Source organism: Canis aureus, chromosome 15 (assembly GCF_053574225.1).
Source record: "Canis aureus isolate CA01 chromosome 15, VMU_Caureus_v.1.0, whole genome shotgun sequence".
Lineage (NCBI taxonomy): Eukaryota > Metazoa > Chordata > Mammalia > Carnivora > Canidae > Canis > Canis aureus.
The window spans coordinates 40,509,475-40,528,120 of NC_135625.1; the positions used below are offsets into that span (position 1 = coordinate 40,509,475).

An 18,646-nucleotide genomic window follows, 5' to 3' on the forward strand; every position below is an offset into this window, starting at 1 on the left:
CTTAAATTCCATATGAGTGAGATCATATGATTGTCCTTCTCCTATTGACTTATTTCACTTAGCATAATATCCTCTAGTTCTATCCATGTCCTTGCAAATGGCAAAATTTCATTCTTTTTGATGGCCAAATAATATTTCATTGTATATATGCACCACATCTTCTTTATCCATTCAACTGTTGATGGACACCTGGCCTCTCTCTGTAGTTTGGCTATTGTGGACATTGCTGCTATAAACATTGAGGTGCATGTTCCCCTTTGAATCACTATGTTTGTATCCTTTGGATAAATACCTAGTAGTACAATTGCTGGACTGTAGGGTAGTTCTCAAATTCTTCAAACTTTTGAGGAACTTCCATACTATTTTTCAAAGGGGCTGCAGCAGCTTGCATTCCCACCAACAGTGTACGATGGTTCCTCTTTCTCCACATCCTCCTCACCAATATCTGTTGTTCCTTGACTTGTTCATTTTAGCCCTCTGACTGGTGTGAAGTGGTATCTCATTGTGGTTTGATTTATATTTCCCTGATGCTGAGTTGAGGTTGAGAATTTTCTCATGTGTCTGTTGGCCATTTGTATGTCTTTTTTGGAGAAATGTCGGTTCATGTCTTCTGCCCATTTTTTGATTGGATTATTTGTTATTTGGGTGGTGAGTTTGATAAATTCTTTATAGATTTTTGGATAGTTGCCCTTTATCTGATAAGACATTTGCAGATATCTTCTCCCATTCTCTAGGTTGCCTTTTGGTTTTGTTGATAGTTTCCTTTGCTGTGCAGAAGCTTTTTATCTTGATGAAGTCCCAATAGTTCATTTTTGCCTTTGTTGTGTGTCTAGCAAGAAGTTGCTGTGGCCTAGATCAAAGAGGTTATTGCCTGTGTTTTCCTCTAGGATTTTAATGGATTCCTGTCCGAAAGGGGGAGTTCTTATTCCACCATAATGATTTTGTCAAACCGAAAGCTCATTTTATTTCTTCCTTCCCAATACGTATATCTTTTATTTTCTTATCAATATTATGTTGCAAAGAGGGACTTTCTTGTCTTGTTCCTGATCTTACTGGAAAAGCTTTAATATAAAGTTAACCACCAGGTTTTTTAAAAAAGAGATTATCAATTTGAGGAAGATTCCCTCTGTATATAGCTTTCTGATGGTCTTTTATCATTACTGGATGTTCAATTTTGTTAAATAATTTTCTGCAGTTATTGATATGATCATGTGATTTTTCTTTTTTAGCTGTTGATATATGATGGATTACATTAATTGATTTTCCAATGTTGAACTATCCTTGCATAGTTGAAATAAAACTCACTTGCTCATGGTATATAATATTTCTTATACAATAATGGAATTAATTTCCTAATTTTTTGTTGATTTTTTACATCAATTTTCATGAGAGCTATTAGTCTATAGTTTTCTTATAATAGCTTTGTCTTTGGTATTAAGGGTAATTCTGTTCTCATAAAATGCTTTAAGAATTATTCACTCTAATTCTAAGTTCTGAAAGAGATTATAGGAAATTGGTATGATTTTTTCCTTAAATGTCTGGTAAAATTCACTAGTTAACCTAACTGGACTTGTGCTTTCTGTTTTGGAAGACTAGTAATTATTGATTTAATTTCTTTTTTAAAAATGCCTTCAAAACCCCTGCTCAAATTGCCTAGTTTTTTTAAAACAGTTACCAAATTATACTTTTTAAATTTTATCTTACATTATTTTATTTTAAAAATATTATTCAAGTATAATTAACATACAGCATTATATTAGTTTCAGGTGTACAATATAATGATTCAACAATTCTATGTATTACTCAGTGATCATCACAATAAGTGTACTCTGAATCCCCTTCACTTATTTTACCCAACCCTATGCACCTCCCATCTGGCAACTACCAGTTTGTTCTCTATATCTAAGAGTCTATTTTTTGTTTCTCTTTTTTCTTATACTGTCTTCTTTATTGGCTATTGCATCAATAAACATAGGGGTGCAGATATGTTTTTGAATTAGTGCTTTTGTTTTCTTTGGGTAAATACCCAGTAGTAGAATTATTAGATCATATAGTATTTCCATTTATAATCTTTTGAGGAACCTCCATATTGTTCTCCATAGTAGATGTACTAATTTACATTCCCACCAATAGTATACCAGGTTCTTTTTCTCCGCAGCATCACCAACACTTACTATTTCCTGTGTTTTTGATTCTAGACATTCTGACTGGTATAAGATGATATCTCGTTTTAGTTTTGATTTGCATTTCCCTGATGGCTAATGATGTTGAGCATATTTTCATGTGTATTTAGCCACCTATATGTCTTCTTTGGAAAAATTTCCATTCATGTCCTCTGTTCATTTAATTGGATTTTTTTTCTTTTTTGATGTTGAGTCGTATTAGTTCTTTATATATTTTGGATATGTTATAGCCCTTTATCAAATATGCCATTTGGAAATGTCTTCTCTCATTCTTTAGGTTGCCTTTATGTTTTCTTGATGGTTTCCTTTGCTGTGCAGAAGCTTTTTATTTTGGTGTAGTCCCAATAGTTGATTTTTGCTTTTGCTTTCCTTGCTGTAGGAGACATACATATGTAGAAGTTGCTTTGTCCAGTGTCAAAGAGATTACTGCCTCTGTTCTCTTCTAGGGTTTGTATGGTTCTAGGTTCCAAATTTAGACCTTTAATCCATTTTGAGTTTATTTTTGTGTATGGTGCAACGAACTTCTCCAGTTTTGTTATTTTCACGTAGCTGGCCAGTCTTCCCAGCACCAATTATTGAAGAGACCATCTTTTCCCAATTGTATATTCTTGCCTCCTCTATTATAGATTATTGGCCATTTAAGGGTGGGTTTATTTTGGTCACTCTATTCTGTTCTATTGATCTACATGTCTATTTTTGTACCAGTACTGTACTGTTTTCATTACTACAGCTTTGTAGTATATCTTCATATCTGGGGTTCGGATAACTTCAGCTTCATTCTTCTTTCTCAACATTGCATTGGCTGTTCAGAGTCTTTTGTATTCTGCACCAATTTTAGTATTATTGGTTCTAATTCTGTGAAAAATGTCACTTGCATTTTTTTGAGAATTGCATTGAATTTGTAGATTGCTTTGGATAGTATGGATACTTTAAGAACATTCAGTCTTCTAACCCATGACCATGGACTATCTTTCCTTTTTTTTGTGTTGTCTTCAATTTCTTTCATCAGTATTTCTTTTTTTTTATTGTTAATGTATGAGTTTATTTTTAGAATTTCATATCTAGTCTATCTATATGTCTATCATTTTTAAAATAAATTTATTTTTTATTGGTGTTCAATTTGCCAACATATAGAATACCACCCAGTGCTCATCCCATCAGTGCCCACCTCAGTGCCCATCACCCAGTCACCCCCACCCCCTGCCCACCTCCCCTTCTACCACCCCTAGTTCGTTTCCCAGAGTTAGGAGTCTTTCATGTTCTGTTTCCCTTTCTGATATTTCCCACTTATTTTTTCTCCTTTCCCCTTTATTCCCTTTCACTATTTTTTATATTCCCCAGATTAATGAGACCATATAATGTTTGTCCTTCTCCGATTGACTTATTTCACTCAGCATAATACCCTCCAGTTCCATCAGTATTTCCTCAGAGTATTAGGTCTCTCACCAACTTTATTAAGTTTATTCCTAGATTTTTTTTTGGGGGGGTATAATTGTCATGGGATTGTTTTTTTAATTGCTCTTTCTGCTACCTGGTTATTAGTATAAAAACACAACTGATTTCTAGGTATTAATTTTATATTCTACAGTTTCCTGAATTCATTTATTCATTCAAATAGTTTTTTGGTGGAGTCTTCAGGGTGCTATACATATAGTATTCTGTTATCTGCAAATAGTGACAGTTTAACTTCTTCCTTACCAATATGGATACCTTCTTGGTTTTTTCTTGTCTGATTACTGTGACTGAAATTTCCAGTACTATGTTGAATAAAAGTAGTGAAAGTGGACATCCTTGTCTTGTTCAAAATCTCTTGGTTTTTCAACATTGAGTATGATGTTAACTACGAGTTGATAGTTTTTATGATGAACTGATACTGAATATTAGATGCTTTTTCTTCATTTATTGAGATGATCATATGATTTTTATCTTTCATTTTGTTAATGTGGTATCAGATTGATTAATTTGGGAATATTGAACCATCCTTGCATCCCCAGAATAAACCCCACTTAGCCATGCTGAAGGAATTTTTAAATGTATTGTTTGCTAATATTTTGTTGAGAATTTTTGCATCTATGTCCATGAGAGGTATTGGGCAATAGTTCTCTCTTTCTCTCCATCTCCCTCTCTCTCTCTCTTTTTTTGTATCGTCTGTGCCTGGTTTTTTTTTTTTTTTTTTTTTTTGTTTTTGTTTTTTGTTTTTTGTTTTTCTGTTAAAGTGATGCTGGCCTCATTGTATTTAGAAGCTTTCCTTCCTCTTGTAATTTTGTAATACTTTGAGGAGAATAGACATTAGTCAATGTCTAACTGAATTTATTAATGTTTTCTGTTTATTACTATTGTTCTTTGTTCCTATTTATGTCTTCCACTGTTTTCCTGTTTTTGTGATTCTAGTTGAGCCTTTTGTATGATGATGTTTTCTATCCTTGCTTAGCATATCAGTTATACTTCTTAGTTTACTTATTATTTGCCCTACTATTTGCATAATACATTTACAACTAATCTAAGTGAAGCTTCAAATAATACTGTATTACTAGTAGTGTAAGTAACCTTATAATAAAATAATCTATATCTTCTTTCCCAACCTTTATATCATGCTGTGATTCATAGTACTTACACAGAAGTATATATGCTTGTTGTTATCATTACTTTGAATAATCTAGTATATGTTAGATTAATTAAGAAGAACAATAAAAGTTTTTATTTTATGTTCACTTACTCTATCCTTAATGCTTTTGTTTCTTCATGTATGATGCAATTTGTATAGTTTTCCTTTTCTGATAAATTCCTTTTATAATTTCTGCCATTGGCATGTCTGCTCCTGACAAATTTCTCAATTTTTGTTTGTCTGAGAGAGTCTATTTCTTTTTTCTTTTGAAGAATATTTTTACAGGATACAAATTCTAGTTTGGTGACTCTTTTTAAATAAGCACTAAATATTTCAGTCCATGCTCTTCTTGCTCTCATTAATTTAGAATAATGATCTAAAGTAATTTTTATCCTTGTACCTCTTTAGTTCCCTCCCCCGCTTTCTGGCTTCTTTCAAGATTTTTCTTCATCTTTGATTATATAAAGTTTGAATTATGATATACTTAGGTGGAAATTTTTGCTTGTTGTTTTCTGAATTTCCTGGATCTATGGTTTGGTGTCTGACCTTAAAAATTCTCAATTATTATTTCTCCAGCTATCTCTTGTTTCTTTTTTTGTCTTCTGGTATTCTCAATGCACATATAATATGTCTTTAATAGCTGTGCCACAGTCCTTGGAATTTCTGGGTTTTTTTTTAAAGATTTTATTTATTTATTCATGAGAGAAAGAGAGAGAGAGAGAGAGCAAGAGGAAGAGACACAGGCAGAGGGAGATGCAGGCTCCATGCAGGGAGCCTGACGTGAGACTTGATCCTGGATCTCCAGGATCATGCCCTGGGCCAAAGGCAGGCACTCAACCACAGAGCTACCCGGGTTGCCCTCTGGGGTTCTTTTTCAGTCTTTCTTTCTCCTTAGTTTTCAGTTTTAGAAGTTTTTATTGAGATATCCTCAAAATCAGAGATTGTCTCTTTAGTCTTGACAAGTATGCTGATTCCATCAGTCATTCTTCATTTCTTTCACAGTTTTATCTCTAGCATTTCTTTTTATATTCTTTCTTAATACTTTCATCTCTCAGCCTATATTGCCCATCTATACTTGCATGCTGCCTGCTTTATCCATTAGAGCCCTTAGCATATTTTAGCTGTTTTAAATTTCTGGTCTGTTAATTCTGACATCTTTGCTTTAGCTGAGTCTGATTCTGGTGTTTGCTCTGTTCAAGTTGTGTTTTTGTTTTGTTTTGTTTTTGTTTTTGCTTTTTTGTATGCCTTGTGGTTTTTTCTTGGTAGCTAGACATGATATACCAAATAAAAGGAACTGCTAATAATGTATTGGCAAGTTGGAAAGGTGGGGTGTAGAATTCTGTAGTCATATAATAATGAGCCTATGCCTCTGGTCTGTGAATTTCACAAGTACTTCTAAGTTTCTTCCTTCTCTAGGTGGGACAGGGGAGTTGGGCATTTCCCTTTCCCTATGTCTGTTAGGCTCTGAATAAAACTCAATAATTTTAGCCTCTGGTAAAATAGTTTCCCTTTAAGTTAGGCGTTATTAAGAAGAACAGAATACTCCTATTACTTCAAAACTGGTTCCTTTTCCCTTCCACCTGCTGTAAGTACAGGTAATTTTTCTCCTACATTCACTGTAAGAATCTGGTTGATCTCCTGGATGTAAAACTCACAGAAGTAGAGTTTCCCTCCCCCTAAATTTTCTAACTCTAAATTGAGCCTCAAGTCATACATCAATGACAGTTTAATTTTTTCTACCCTGGTACTAATTCCCACGTGGGTTTCTATTCTGATAAATTGTGATTCTGTGAATTTGCCTGTCTATGTCTCTAAATTTGGAGGTGATAGCTTGTCCTGTGATCTCACCTTTCTGATGGATATAAGAATTGTTAATTTTTGGTTTATTCATCTTTTTAGTTATTAGAGTGGGTTGGTAACCCTCAAACTCCTCACATGCCAGACCAGGAACTGGTTTTCTGTGTTTGTTCTCACAAAAATTTTAAATAGTGGGTCTCTGCTGCTCTAGCTAGAGATATAAATTGGGCATATGTAAGTGGAAAGTTTATTAAAATAAACTTTTCTGAAAACACAGTGAAAACTGCTGAAAATGAAAACTTCACAGAAATCTTCCAGTGTATGACAGCCAACCCACTCAATCAATTTCTGTATAAATACAGAGATTTAATCATTTGGCATTCCAAATACTAAGTAACTATATGATGGGTTGACTGTTAATGACACTGGCATTGAGTGAGTTGGCCTCGGCAAACTGTCTTTCTGTGGATTGCCTTCCAGAATATTAGCATAAAGTAAAAATCACACAATAGGGGGATCCCTGGGTGGCTCAGTGGTTCAGCGCCTGCCTTCGGCCCAGGGCATGATCCTGGAGTCCCGGGATCGAGTCCCACATTGGGCTCCCTGCATGGAGCCTGCTTCTCCCTTTGCCTGTATCTCTGCACCCCCCTCTGTCTCTCATGAATAAATAAATAAAATCTTTCTTAAAATCACACAATATTAGAATAATAAGGGAAAAACAGATTGTAGTGTATAGTTAGTAAGTTAAAAAAACTCACACTTGAATACAAGTGTAAATCATTATCCAAATTAAAAATATTTTCTGTTGAAAACTTTCTTTCAGGGTTCACAAATCTAAATATGCCAAGAGAGACTCATTTGGTATATAAACAAGACTCATTTGGTATATAACCATAGACATTAAACAGTTGTGTTGCCGTTGACACACCTAGTTAATTATGTTTTTTTATTTAGATTATTCTTTTAAATGTCTCTGTGCATGCATGTATGTTTGTATACATATATGTTCACTGAAATGACCAATGTTATCGCATTTTTTTTCTTGTTATCAATCTACCATGTATCATTACTACATTGTTTATTCTAGACACATTTAATCATGCAGAGCTATATTAATATACACATGTATTCTTTGGTGTTAGTTAGCAAGAGCTCAGAACTATACTTGGCACATAAAAAGAACTCAAATATTTACTGAATGTATATCTATCCATTTATCTATCTCTTAATATTAACTAGATAGATACATATAATGTATCATACTTTTATGTATCTTACTTTTTTCATTTAACAATGCTTTTTTTGATGTTTCCAATACGTAGATATAGATTTAATAAGTATCTTTATATATGTATATCCTTGTAAGCTAGTACTTATATTGCTGTGGAAAGATCACCAGAAGTGTGACTACTTGATTGGAGTATATATTTAAATTTTAATGATAGATTTATTAAAGCCAAATTATCTTTCACAATGCCAAAGCACTTTTAATTTTACTTACAATGTAAAAAAAACTACCTCTTCCCCCTCTCCCTTATCCCCAATCCTCTTGAGCAATGAGTGTTACAAATATTACCTTTGAACACTCTGGGCATGTCAAAGAGAACTTATCTGGAGACTAAATTTGTCCAAGAGGGCAATTGCTGAAGTAATGACAATGCAAGTTTTCACTCCTTCAAATTTCCAGGTATTGCTTATTTTCTTTCTTCATGATGAAAGTACTTCTTATTTATCTTGAAAGACTTGGAAAATTTAGAAACCTAAAGTAAAAAGCAAAAAATTAACATTTTTTTTATAATACAGACATAACTCTTCTCCTTCAAGCTTCATTTCTTTGTCCATGTGTATATATGTGTTCAAATGTGTGTGTAAATGTATTTAATCATCAAATATGTTCATGTATGAGAGGACAGCCTCATTCATTTAATCATTGATTCAACTAAGAAGACATGGTACTATGTATAGAGGGTAATACCATGCTTTTTCTACCCAAAGCATTTTTACTCCTAAGAATTTTTTTTAAGATTTTATTTATTTATTCATGAGAGACACAAAGAGAAAGAGAGGCAGGGACACAGGCAGAGGTAGAAATAGGCTCCATGCAGGGAGCCCGACGTGGGACTCAATCCCAGGTCTCCAGGATCACACCCTGGGCTAAGAGTTTTTCCATGTTTTATACATTGCCTAAAAATTATTTTAGAAAATACTACATAAATTTATTTATTTTAACCATTCCCATATGTTAAATATCATATGATGTTTGATTTTTCATTATTATTGAACTTTGCATTGATGAGAAATTTGTATATAAACATTTGTAAGCATTATTGTTATTTCTGTGGGACAGATTTCCAGAAGTGGATTGTAGAGTTTAAGAGGGTAATCTCTTTAAGATAACCATGTGTTGATCAGAAAACCATTCCTAATAGTATAATTGTTAGATTGTAAGTAGTCCTATTTTTAACTTTTTGAGGAACCTCTATACTGTTTTCCAGAGTGGCTGCCAACACTTTGCATTCTCACCAACAAGGCAAGAGGGATCCTTTTTCTCCACATCCTTGCCAATACCTGTTATTGCTTGTGCTGTTGATTTTTGCCATTATGACAGGTGTGAGGTGATACTCCATTGTAGTTTTGATTTGTATTTCCCTGATAAGGGATGTTGAGCATCTTTGCATGTGTCTGTTGGCCATCTGTATGTCTTCTTTGGAAAAAGGTCTATTCATGTCTTCTGCCAATTTTTAAATTGGATTATTTTTTTGACTGTTGAGTTTTCTAGGCTCTTTTTATATTTTGAATACTAACTTTTTTATCAGATATGTCATTTGCAAATATCTTTCCCCATTCCATAGGTTGTCTTCTAGTTTTGTTGATTATTTCCTTCACTGTACAGAAGATTTTTATTTTGATAAAGTCCCAGTAGTTTATTTTTGCTTTTGTTTCCCTTGCTTCAGGAGACATTAATGTAGAAGGAAGTTGCTACCGCTGGTGTCAAGGAGGTTACTGCCTATATTCTCTAGGATTTTGATGGTTTCCTGTCTCACATTTAGGTCTTCAATTCATTTTGAGTTTATTTTTGTTTATGATGTAAGAAAGTGGTCCTGTTTCATTCTTTTACATATTACTTTTTAGTTTTCCAACATCATTTGTTGAAGAGACTGCCTTTTTCCCCATTGGATATTCTTCCCTGCTTTGTCAAAGATTAATCGGCCATAGAGTTGTGCTTTCACTTCTGAGTTTTCTATTCTGTCACATTGATCTGTGTATCTATTTTTCTATACTATACTATACTATACTATACTATACTATACTATACTATACTATACGGTACTAGTATTGATCACTGCAGCTTTGTAATATAACTAGAAGTCCAGAATTGTTAAGCCTTTGGCTTTGCTTTTCTTTTTCAAGGTTGCTTAGGCCATTTGAAGTCTTCTGTGATTCCATACAAATTTTAGGATTGTTTCTTCTAGCTTTGTGAAAAATGCTATTGGTACTTTTTTTAAAGATTTATTTATTTATTTATTTATTTGAGAGAGAGAGAGAGAGAGAGAGAGAAAGCATGCATTTGAGCAGGGAGGGAGGAAAGAAAGAGGAGAAGAGAGAATCTCAAGCATGGCAATTGAAGCAGGGCTCAATCCTACAACCCTGAGATCATGACTTGAAGCAAAATCAACAGACACTTAACCAACTGGTGCACCCAGGTGTCCCAAAATGCTGTTGGTATTTTGATAGGGATTGCATTTAATGTGTAGATTGCTTTGGCTAGGATAGACATTTTAGCAATATTTGTTCTTTCAATCCATGAGCATAGAATATATTTTCCAGTTCATTTGTCATCTTCAATTTCTTTCATCAGTTTTTCATAGCTTTCAGAGTACAGGTCTTATGCCTCTTTGATTAGGTTTATTCCTAGATATCTTATTGTTTTTAATACAGTTGTAAATGGGATTGAGTCCTTGATTTCTATTTCTGTTGCTTCATTATTGGTGTATAGAAATGCAACAGATTTCTATATTTTGATTTTGTATCTGTGACTTTACTGAATTCAGCAACGATACTGAGTATTTACCCAAAGACTACAAAAACACTAACTCAAAGGATATATGCGCCCCAGTATTTATAGCCACATTACGTATAATTAAATAGCCAAATTATGGAAACTGCCCAAGTATCCAGTGACTACTGAATGGTTATTTATTTTATGCTAGATATTATATTGTAGAATGTAAGGTTTTGTTGTTTTCTTTTAAGATTGCTGTACATTGTGGTTGGGGGGGCAGTTAAGTTACTTGCAAAACAGTTTGATCAAGACTTGTTTTTAAACTTTGATAAGGAAGATTTAGAAATATCTTTTTCTCTAGGGTAAATTCACTGCTACTAGTAAAGACTTTTCTGGGGCTTCTACTGAATGTTTCAAGTCTTCTAGTTTAGTAAGTGCATGAACAGAAATGAATGTGCAAACATTATTAAATTTCCTATATTCTAAATGTAATGGGAAAAGATCCCTAATAACACTAAAAACTAACTATGGAATGTGGAGAAATAATTTTAAGAAGAAATATTTACATCACATGAAGAAAACCACAAAACTTTCCTGAAAACAATATCAAAGATTTGAATAAACAATACAAGAAAGAATAATTAGAAAACTTGGTATAGCTAATATTAACATTTAGTTAATTTTTACCAACTGCTATAAAACACTACTAATGAATGAATTTTATATATACAAAAAACCCTAGATTAAAAATCTAATAGGGGCACCTGCATGGTTCAATCAGTTAAGCGTCTGCCTTCAGCTCGAGTTATGATCTCTGGGTCCTGGGATCCAGCCCCGGGAATTGGACTCCTGGCTCAGCAAGGAGTCTGCTTCTCCCTCTACCCCACTTCTTGCCCCCAGCTTGTTTTCTCTCTCTCTTTCTGTCTCTATCTCTCCGTGTCTGTCAAATAAATAAATAAAATCTTTTTTAAAAAATCAAAAAAAAAAAAAAAAAAAAAAGCAAACAAAACACAACCCAATCTTGGTGAAGGGAAGTGGGGAAGGGTAAAATGCTCATTTGTAAGTGCAAATACTTCAGGCTACCACATAATGTCACTGAACTTGGAGATAGGAAGAGATGTGCACGATCAGCTCTGGAGATGGTACTAGCTGGCTCCAGGATATCACTGAATGTGTCTCATTTTCATTAATATTTAAGGGTATGTTTCTGAAATTGCAAACCAAGTTTTCAGGTGAATATTTGAAAGTGTTAAATTTCTTAATGTAAATTCTACAAGCCTCTATAGCTTTTTAATAAACTGTGTGTGTGTGTGCTTGTGTGTGCATTAGAAACCAAACATTTGATTTGTAGGATTATCTCTGTAAATAAATAAAATTATACTAAATGAAAATACACAGGTAGGCTTGATGATCTATCTGATAATTTTACTTTTTATGAAAAAATAGTTTAAAATGATTATTTAAGTTTTTAAAAATGATCCTAGGTATGCACTTCCCAAGGAACGTGCCATTGTTTTGATGGCTACCAGCCTCCATATTGTCAAAGGCGTGGCAGAGAAGCTTCTAGTTTATCTGGGAAACAGGGCAAGTATCTAATATCTTTATATATTCAGTTAATAAATTCCCAAATTGCTTATCTTCACAAAAGCAGTTAGATTTTTGCCACCTAGAAGTCAATATTTGCAATTAAATAGTCTTCTGTTCAAGAAATGAAAAGCAAATATGTCTTCTTAATATTATTCTTTTAATATTAATTATCAATATCATGATTAAAACTGAGAGTATCTCTTATAATTTGTATTGACTGATATCATTGACCTTCTCCTCTAGGATATCCTGTAAATTTGTGGGATAACCTTGCAATTATATAATCCCACATTATGTATCATTGAAGTTTTTGGGTCCAACTTATAGTGCTATAGTGAGATTTTGCTATAGCTTCTGTATAATGTAGAATACATTGGAACTTTCTGGAACTTATTTTATAATTTTTTAGAATGGGAGGTTGTAGAGATAATTCTAAGTATTATGATTCTATTATTATTTTTCCATGTTCCTTGAATAACAACAAAAATTAAGAACGTTGTAATTGGTTTGCTGCAGCTTAAAAATAAAAGTAGTGGCTTATTTTTTTAATTCTGATTTAAATGTATTTTTATTTTTAGGTTTAACCATGGAAAGTGCTTTTAGAAAGGCTGAAAAGAACCGGTGGCTTCTAGGTTTCTACATTGCTTTACCTGTTCTCATCATAGTAACCATAATAGCTGTTTCATGGAATAGTTCGAAAAAGTGGTTCAACAAGGAAGAGGAATCCCTAAGTAGCGAGTAATCGAATTTGTGTTCCAAAATTAAACTTTAGTACCATTTGACTCTAATCATATATAAGGCAGTATCATGAGCAGCAACTACACATTTTACAGAAATTTTGAGTACTATGTAAATATCTCATTTAATTTTGTGGGATAGTTTTGAATATCCCCATTTTAAAGACGCAAAAATTTTGGAGTATAGATAGTTTAAATAATTTGCCAAAGTCATTGCCTTGGAAATTGATAGAGGAAGAACTCAAATGTATCTTTTTTCTATTGCTTTCAAATACTTTAATGGTTCTCAAAGTGTGTTCTGTGTTGCCTACAGGAGAAGCACAGAAATATTTATTAGAAAAGCAAATTCCTAGGCCTTATCACAGATAAAATATTTCAATGTTTGTTGATGCTTCATGTAAGAAATAACTTTGAAAATTATCTATGGGTAAAGTATTCAGAAGGCAAATTTATAATTTAGATTTTAGCATATGTTTTTAATTTTTTTAGAGACAGTGAGCATGCATACAAGCAGGGGTAAGGGGCTGGCGCAAAGAGAGAGTCTGAAGGAGATTCCACTCTGAGCCTAGAGTCTGATAGGGGACTCAATCTTATGACCCTGAAATCATGACCCAAGGCAAATTGAGAGTCAGATGCTTAATGGACTGAACCACCCAGGCACCTGAGCATTATTAATTTTTTAAAAATAATTCAAACACAAAGAGAACACAGTAAGAAATTCTCATTTGCCCACCTGGAAAAAAACAATGTTAATATTTTTCTTGGTTCTTTTATGAAATAATCCATTGCATTTACAGCTGCAATCCCCTTCTAGGATTATCTCTTTGTCTGCAGAGAACAACCTCTACACTGAAAGTTGATGTGTATTACATATTCCTGCTATGTATGGCTGTATCAGTGTGCCAAATCTGGAATTGTATTTTATTTATTTTATTTTGGAATTATATATAATTTTAAATATTTATACTTTCTTTATAGGTACATTTCCTCTTCTAATTATAATTTTGTTTCTGTGTTTTTTGTTCCCTTTCTCATGAGCAGTCTTCTCAGAGGTTTTTATATTTTATTGGTAATTTGAAAAATATAACTTTGAGATTTGTTGAGATCTCTGTATTTCCTTAGTGTTTATTATCCTTGAGTTTTGCTCTTTCTCCTTTCTGCTCTCTTTACTTCTGCTCTGTTTTAATTCTAGCTTTCTTGAGTCTAATGCTCTTTTTTTTTTAGAATTAATTTTCCATCTTATTTCCAGCATATGCTTTTAAAGCTAAAATTTTCCCTTTTACATATCATTTCATGTATACTCTTCAGTTTTTAATATGTAGTTGACATTCAGTTCAAAAAATCAGAAATATCAATGGGCAGCCCAGGTGGCTCGGTCGTTTTAGCCCAGGGTGTGATCCTGGAGACCCAGGATCGAGTCCCACATTGGGCTCCCTGCATGGCGCCTGCTTCTCCCTCTGCCTGTGTCTCTGCCTCTCTCTCTCTCTGTATCTCTCATGAGATACATGTCCAATTTTCTCAACACCATTTACTGAAGACAGTCTTTTTTCCATTGGATATTCTTTTTTTTTTTAATATTTTATTTATTCATGAGAGATACAAAGAGAGAGAGAGAGGCAGAAACACAGGCAGAGGGAGAAGCAGGGTCCATGCAGGGAGCCCGATGTGGGACTCAATCCCGGGACTTCAGGATCAGTCCCTGGGCCGAAGGTGGCACTAAACCACTGAGCCACCAGGGCTGCCCTCCATTGGATATTCTTTCCTGCTTTGTCAAAGATGAATTGACCATTGAGTTGAGGGTCCATTTCTGTGTTTTCTATTTTGTTTCATTGATCTATGTGTCTCTTTTTGTGCCAGTACCATACTGTCTTGATGATCACAGTTTTATAATACAGCTTGAAGTCAGGCATCGTGATGCCCCCAGCGTTGGTTTTCTTTTTCAATACTCTTTTGGCTATTCAGGGTCTTTCCTGGTTCCATAAAATCTTAAGATTATTTGTTCCGACTCTGTGAAGAAAGTCCATGGTATTTTAGTAGGGATTGCACTGAATGTGTAAATTGCCCTGGGTAGCATAGACATTTTCACAATATTAATTCTTCCAATCCATGAACATGGAATGTTTTTGCATCTCTTTGTGTCTTCCTCAATTTCTTTCAGAAGTGTTCTGCAGTTTTTAGGGTATATATCCTTTACCTCTTTGGTTATGTTTATTACTAGGTCTCTTACCCTTTTGGGTACAATTTTAATTGGATTGATTCCTTAATTTCTTTCTCTAGTCTCATTGTTAGTGTACAGTAATACCACTTATTTCTGTGCATTGGTTTCGTATCCTGCCATATTGCTGGATAGCTATGAGTTCTAGCAATCTTGAGGTGGAGTATTTTGGGTTTTCTACATACAGTATCATGTCATCTGCAAAGAGGGTGAGTTTGACTTCTTTCTTTAGGGGATCCCTGGGTGGCTCAGTGGTTTAGCACCTGCCTTCAGCCCAGGGCGTGATCCTGGAGCCCCAGGATCAAGTCCCGCATTGGTCTCCCTGTATGGAGCCTGCTTCTCCCTCTGCCTGTGTCTCTGCCTCTCTCTCTCTCTGTATCTCTCATGAATAAATGAATAAAATCTCAAGAGTCCAAGAGTTATTCCTCTTGGTTTCTGAGTGTATTTTGTTCTGGAGGTTATAAGGTGTGTAATTCCAAAATTGTGTAAACCAGCAAAACTTACATAGAGAAAGAACAGAAACTACAGAATGAAATCAAGGAAATAGGGTAGAATGAAAAGGAAGAAAACATAATCTTAGAGTCAACCAACAGAGTATTCTACTTGGTTCTGAGTGTGTTTTGGTCCATTTCTTAGAAGGTACTAACTTTCACCTTTATAAAACAAAACAGAACAGGAAAAATAAAAAAACAAAACCCCCAAACCCATAACTTGCATATCTACCAAAATTAAATGGAATACCTTGAAAGGAATCCAAAAATGAAGAATATATCTCAGATGTGTAATTGTAGAAGTATGAAAATCAAAAAGGAAAAAAATGTAAAAACAAAGAGTGGGTAAAATATTGTGGTCTGATTCTCAAGTGTCTGTCGGAGGTGGAGAGGATAGAGATGCCTCACCCCTTGCCAGGTGGCCAGTCTCAGTGTGAGCTGTTTGTCCTGTGATGCCTTTCTTCCCTAGAGGCCGCACCTCTCCCAGGTGAAAGGAGAAAAGACAAAAGTAAGACATGATAGTGTCCAGATCTCCAGCCCCAGAGCCAAGAGCTCCCACGTGTACTGAACCGCAATCTCTCAGTGCACACTGACCTAGATCCTTCTGAGGGCAGGCACGGGGGTACTGATTCGTACAAATTGAATGCTGCCTACTGGCGGGAGAGCTTTCACTGTCTTGTGCCCTCCCAGGTGCCGCCTCTCCAGGGGACAGAGGATAGCCCACTCCTGTGTGCTGCTGGACTCTCAGGGCAGAGAGAGCTCAGCTGCTGGACTTCAAAACTTGGTCTGCCTCAGCCCGGGTGGCTCGGCAATTTAGTGCTGCCTTCAGCCCAAGGCATGATCCTGGAGACCCAGGATCCAGTCCCACGTCAGGCTCCCTGCAGGAGCCTGCTTCTCCCTCTGCCTGTGTCTCTGCCTCTCTCTCTCTCTGTGACTCTCATGAATAAATGAATAAAATCTTAAAAAAAAAAAAAACTGGCCTGCCTCTCCCAGATGCCCTTGGAGGGTTGCTGCCTTCTAGCCATTTGCCTAGGACCTAGGAGGCTTAAGTCCCACAATTGGATCATGGTTTGCCAGTGAGCTTTCTCCCTGGCGCCCCCATTCTTACTTTGTCTCTGGGAATATTGAGACTGCACTGCCCCTCCTGCAAGTCTGCCCTATTTCCCCACTGTGCAGTTTTCAGGCAGGGAAGACTCTCTCAGGAGCAGATTTCCAAAGTTCCTGATTGTGCGCTGCACTGCTCTCCTGCAGTGGCTTACTGAGGCTCCCTCCCCTTGCCATTTATCTTCTGATATATCCCCTCAGTTTCTCTTCAGACTCCTACCTTGTAGGAAGTGATCACTTTTCTCTCTGTAGCATCCCACTTGCTCTCTCTCTACATCTCAGGTTGAATTCATAGGTGTTCAGGATGGTTTGAAAGCTATCTAGATAAATTTGGGGTACCAGATGAAATGAGGACCCTTATTCTTATGACATGCTTCTTGCCATCTTGCCTCTCCCAATTGCATATTATCTTTTTGTCATTAATAATTTTACCTTAAATTCTATTCTCACTGATTTATATTGCTATACTAACTTGCTCTTTGAAATTTAGACTTGCCTAGTATATCTTTTTTCATCCTTTATTCTCAATCTTTCTTTGTTTTTAGTTGGTATCTTATAAACAGTCTTTATATGGGACACAATAATGGAGTTTGCTATGCATGTATGTTTAACATATGGTGACAAGGAGAGCTAGGTTCTTATCTCACTGAGTTGAAGAATGAATCTCGTGGGCAATGTAGAGTGAGTAAAGTGATAGAAGCTTATTAAACAAAGATACAGGGGAAGCTCTCAGAAGTGAGAGGGGTCCTGACAGGGTTGCCAATGAAGGCTTTTTGGCAGGCCTTTTATTGAGAACCTAACCAGTAAGCCCACGGTGTTTAGATTTTTTTGTGCTTTCTTGAGTGGTTGGCATACAGCTGGTTTTGGGTCTGGTGAGTTTCTGTGATTACTTGGTAACCATCACAGGGAAATAGATACTTTTTAACATTTTGGACTTAGAGTACCAGGTTTACTTTTATTTATTTTTTCTCTGTTTTTGGTACTTTATCTCTGTTCCCTTGGGATTGGTAGGAGCCTGACTCTGGGGCCTCTCGGTATTCTTGGGATTTATGGGATCTCAGAGATTTATGAGAGACTGACTCTGGGCCTTTCCCTTATCTTTTCCTGCCTAACCTCATCTGTCCCTAACTCAGTGGCATATATTTAGACTGAAAATTGCCATTTTATTTTTTCTTACTTACATTTTTTTGCTTACATATTTTCTTTTTTTTTTAATTTTTTTTATTGGTGTTCAATTTACCAATATACAGAATAACCCCCAGTGCCCGTCACCCGATCACTCCCATATTTTCTTTTTTGTCCCTAAATCTATTCTCTTTATTGTTTTTTTCTGCTTTTTTCTATTACTTTGCACATTTTTATATTTTTTAAAAATGATTTTCTTTAAATTTTAGTATTTATAACTATAAAGTTAATGTTATACAATGTCTAAATTTAATAATTATATATCTCATAACACTAGCCTCTCTTCTTCCATTTGTTTGTAGTTTGGCTCTTCACTTTACCCCACATAAGTTAGTGTTGTTTTGTTATTATTATGTTTAGTCAGCACTTGCTAGCATTACCTATTATATTTCTCAGGTCTTTGTTTACTATTTCTCTCTTTTAAACTATTTGTTCTTAAATAATTTAAGAAATATAAAAAGTTGCAAAAATAGCACAGTTTCCTTATACCCTTCGTTTGAGTTTTACCAATGATAACATCTTACATTAACATAGTGCCTTTTCACAGCTAGGGAATTGGTAGTGGTATAATATTGTTAATTAAACTATAGACTGTATTCATATTCAGCATTTACATGAAATCATTTAGTGCTCATTTTTGAGAATGTGTGTGTATGTACATGTAGTATTATGAAATTTAATCACATGGCTTGTGATATCACAATCATCACCATTCTTCTGGAATCTTGCTTTTTTCATT

The 18,646-nt window shown here is 34.8% G+C and overlaps 1 protein-coding gene across 12 annotated transcripts in view; it reads left to right on the forward strand.

The window, feature by feature from the left end:
- ADAM32 (ADAM metallopeptidase domain 32) overlaps positions 1-18,646 on the forward strand; it is a 181,765-nt gene that overhangs the window by 141,767 nt on the left and 21,352 nt on the right. For 5 of the 12 annotated variants that reach the window (XM_077849240.1, XM_077849242.1, XM_077849244.1 and 2 more), the window contains one exon: positions 12,754-12,913. The exons of 4 other annotated variants lie outside the window; for them this stretch is intronic. In XM_077849240.1, coding sequence (XP_077705366.1) covers positions 12,754-12,913 — 160 coding nt within the window. Of the gene's footprint in view, positions 1-12,072; positions 12,175-12,753; positions 12,914-18,646 lie in introns of those variants that run through there. 3 more of the 12 variants (XM_077849241.1, XM_077849243.1, XM_077849250.1) reach the window with 2 other exon arrangements.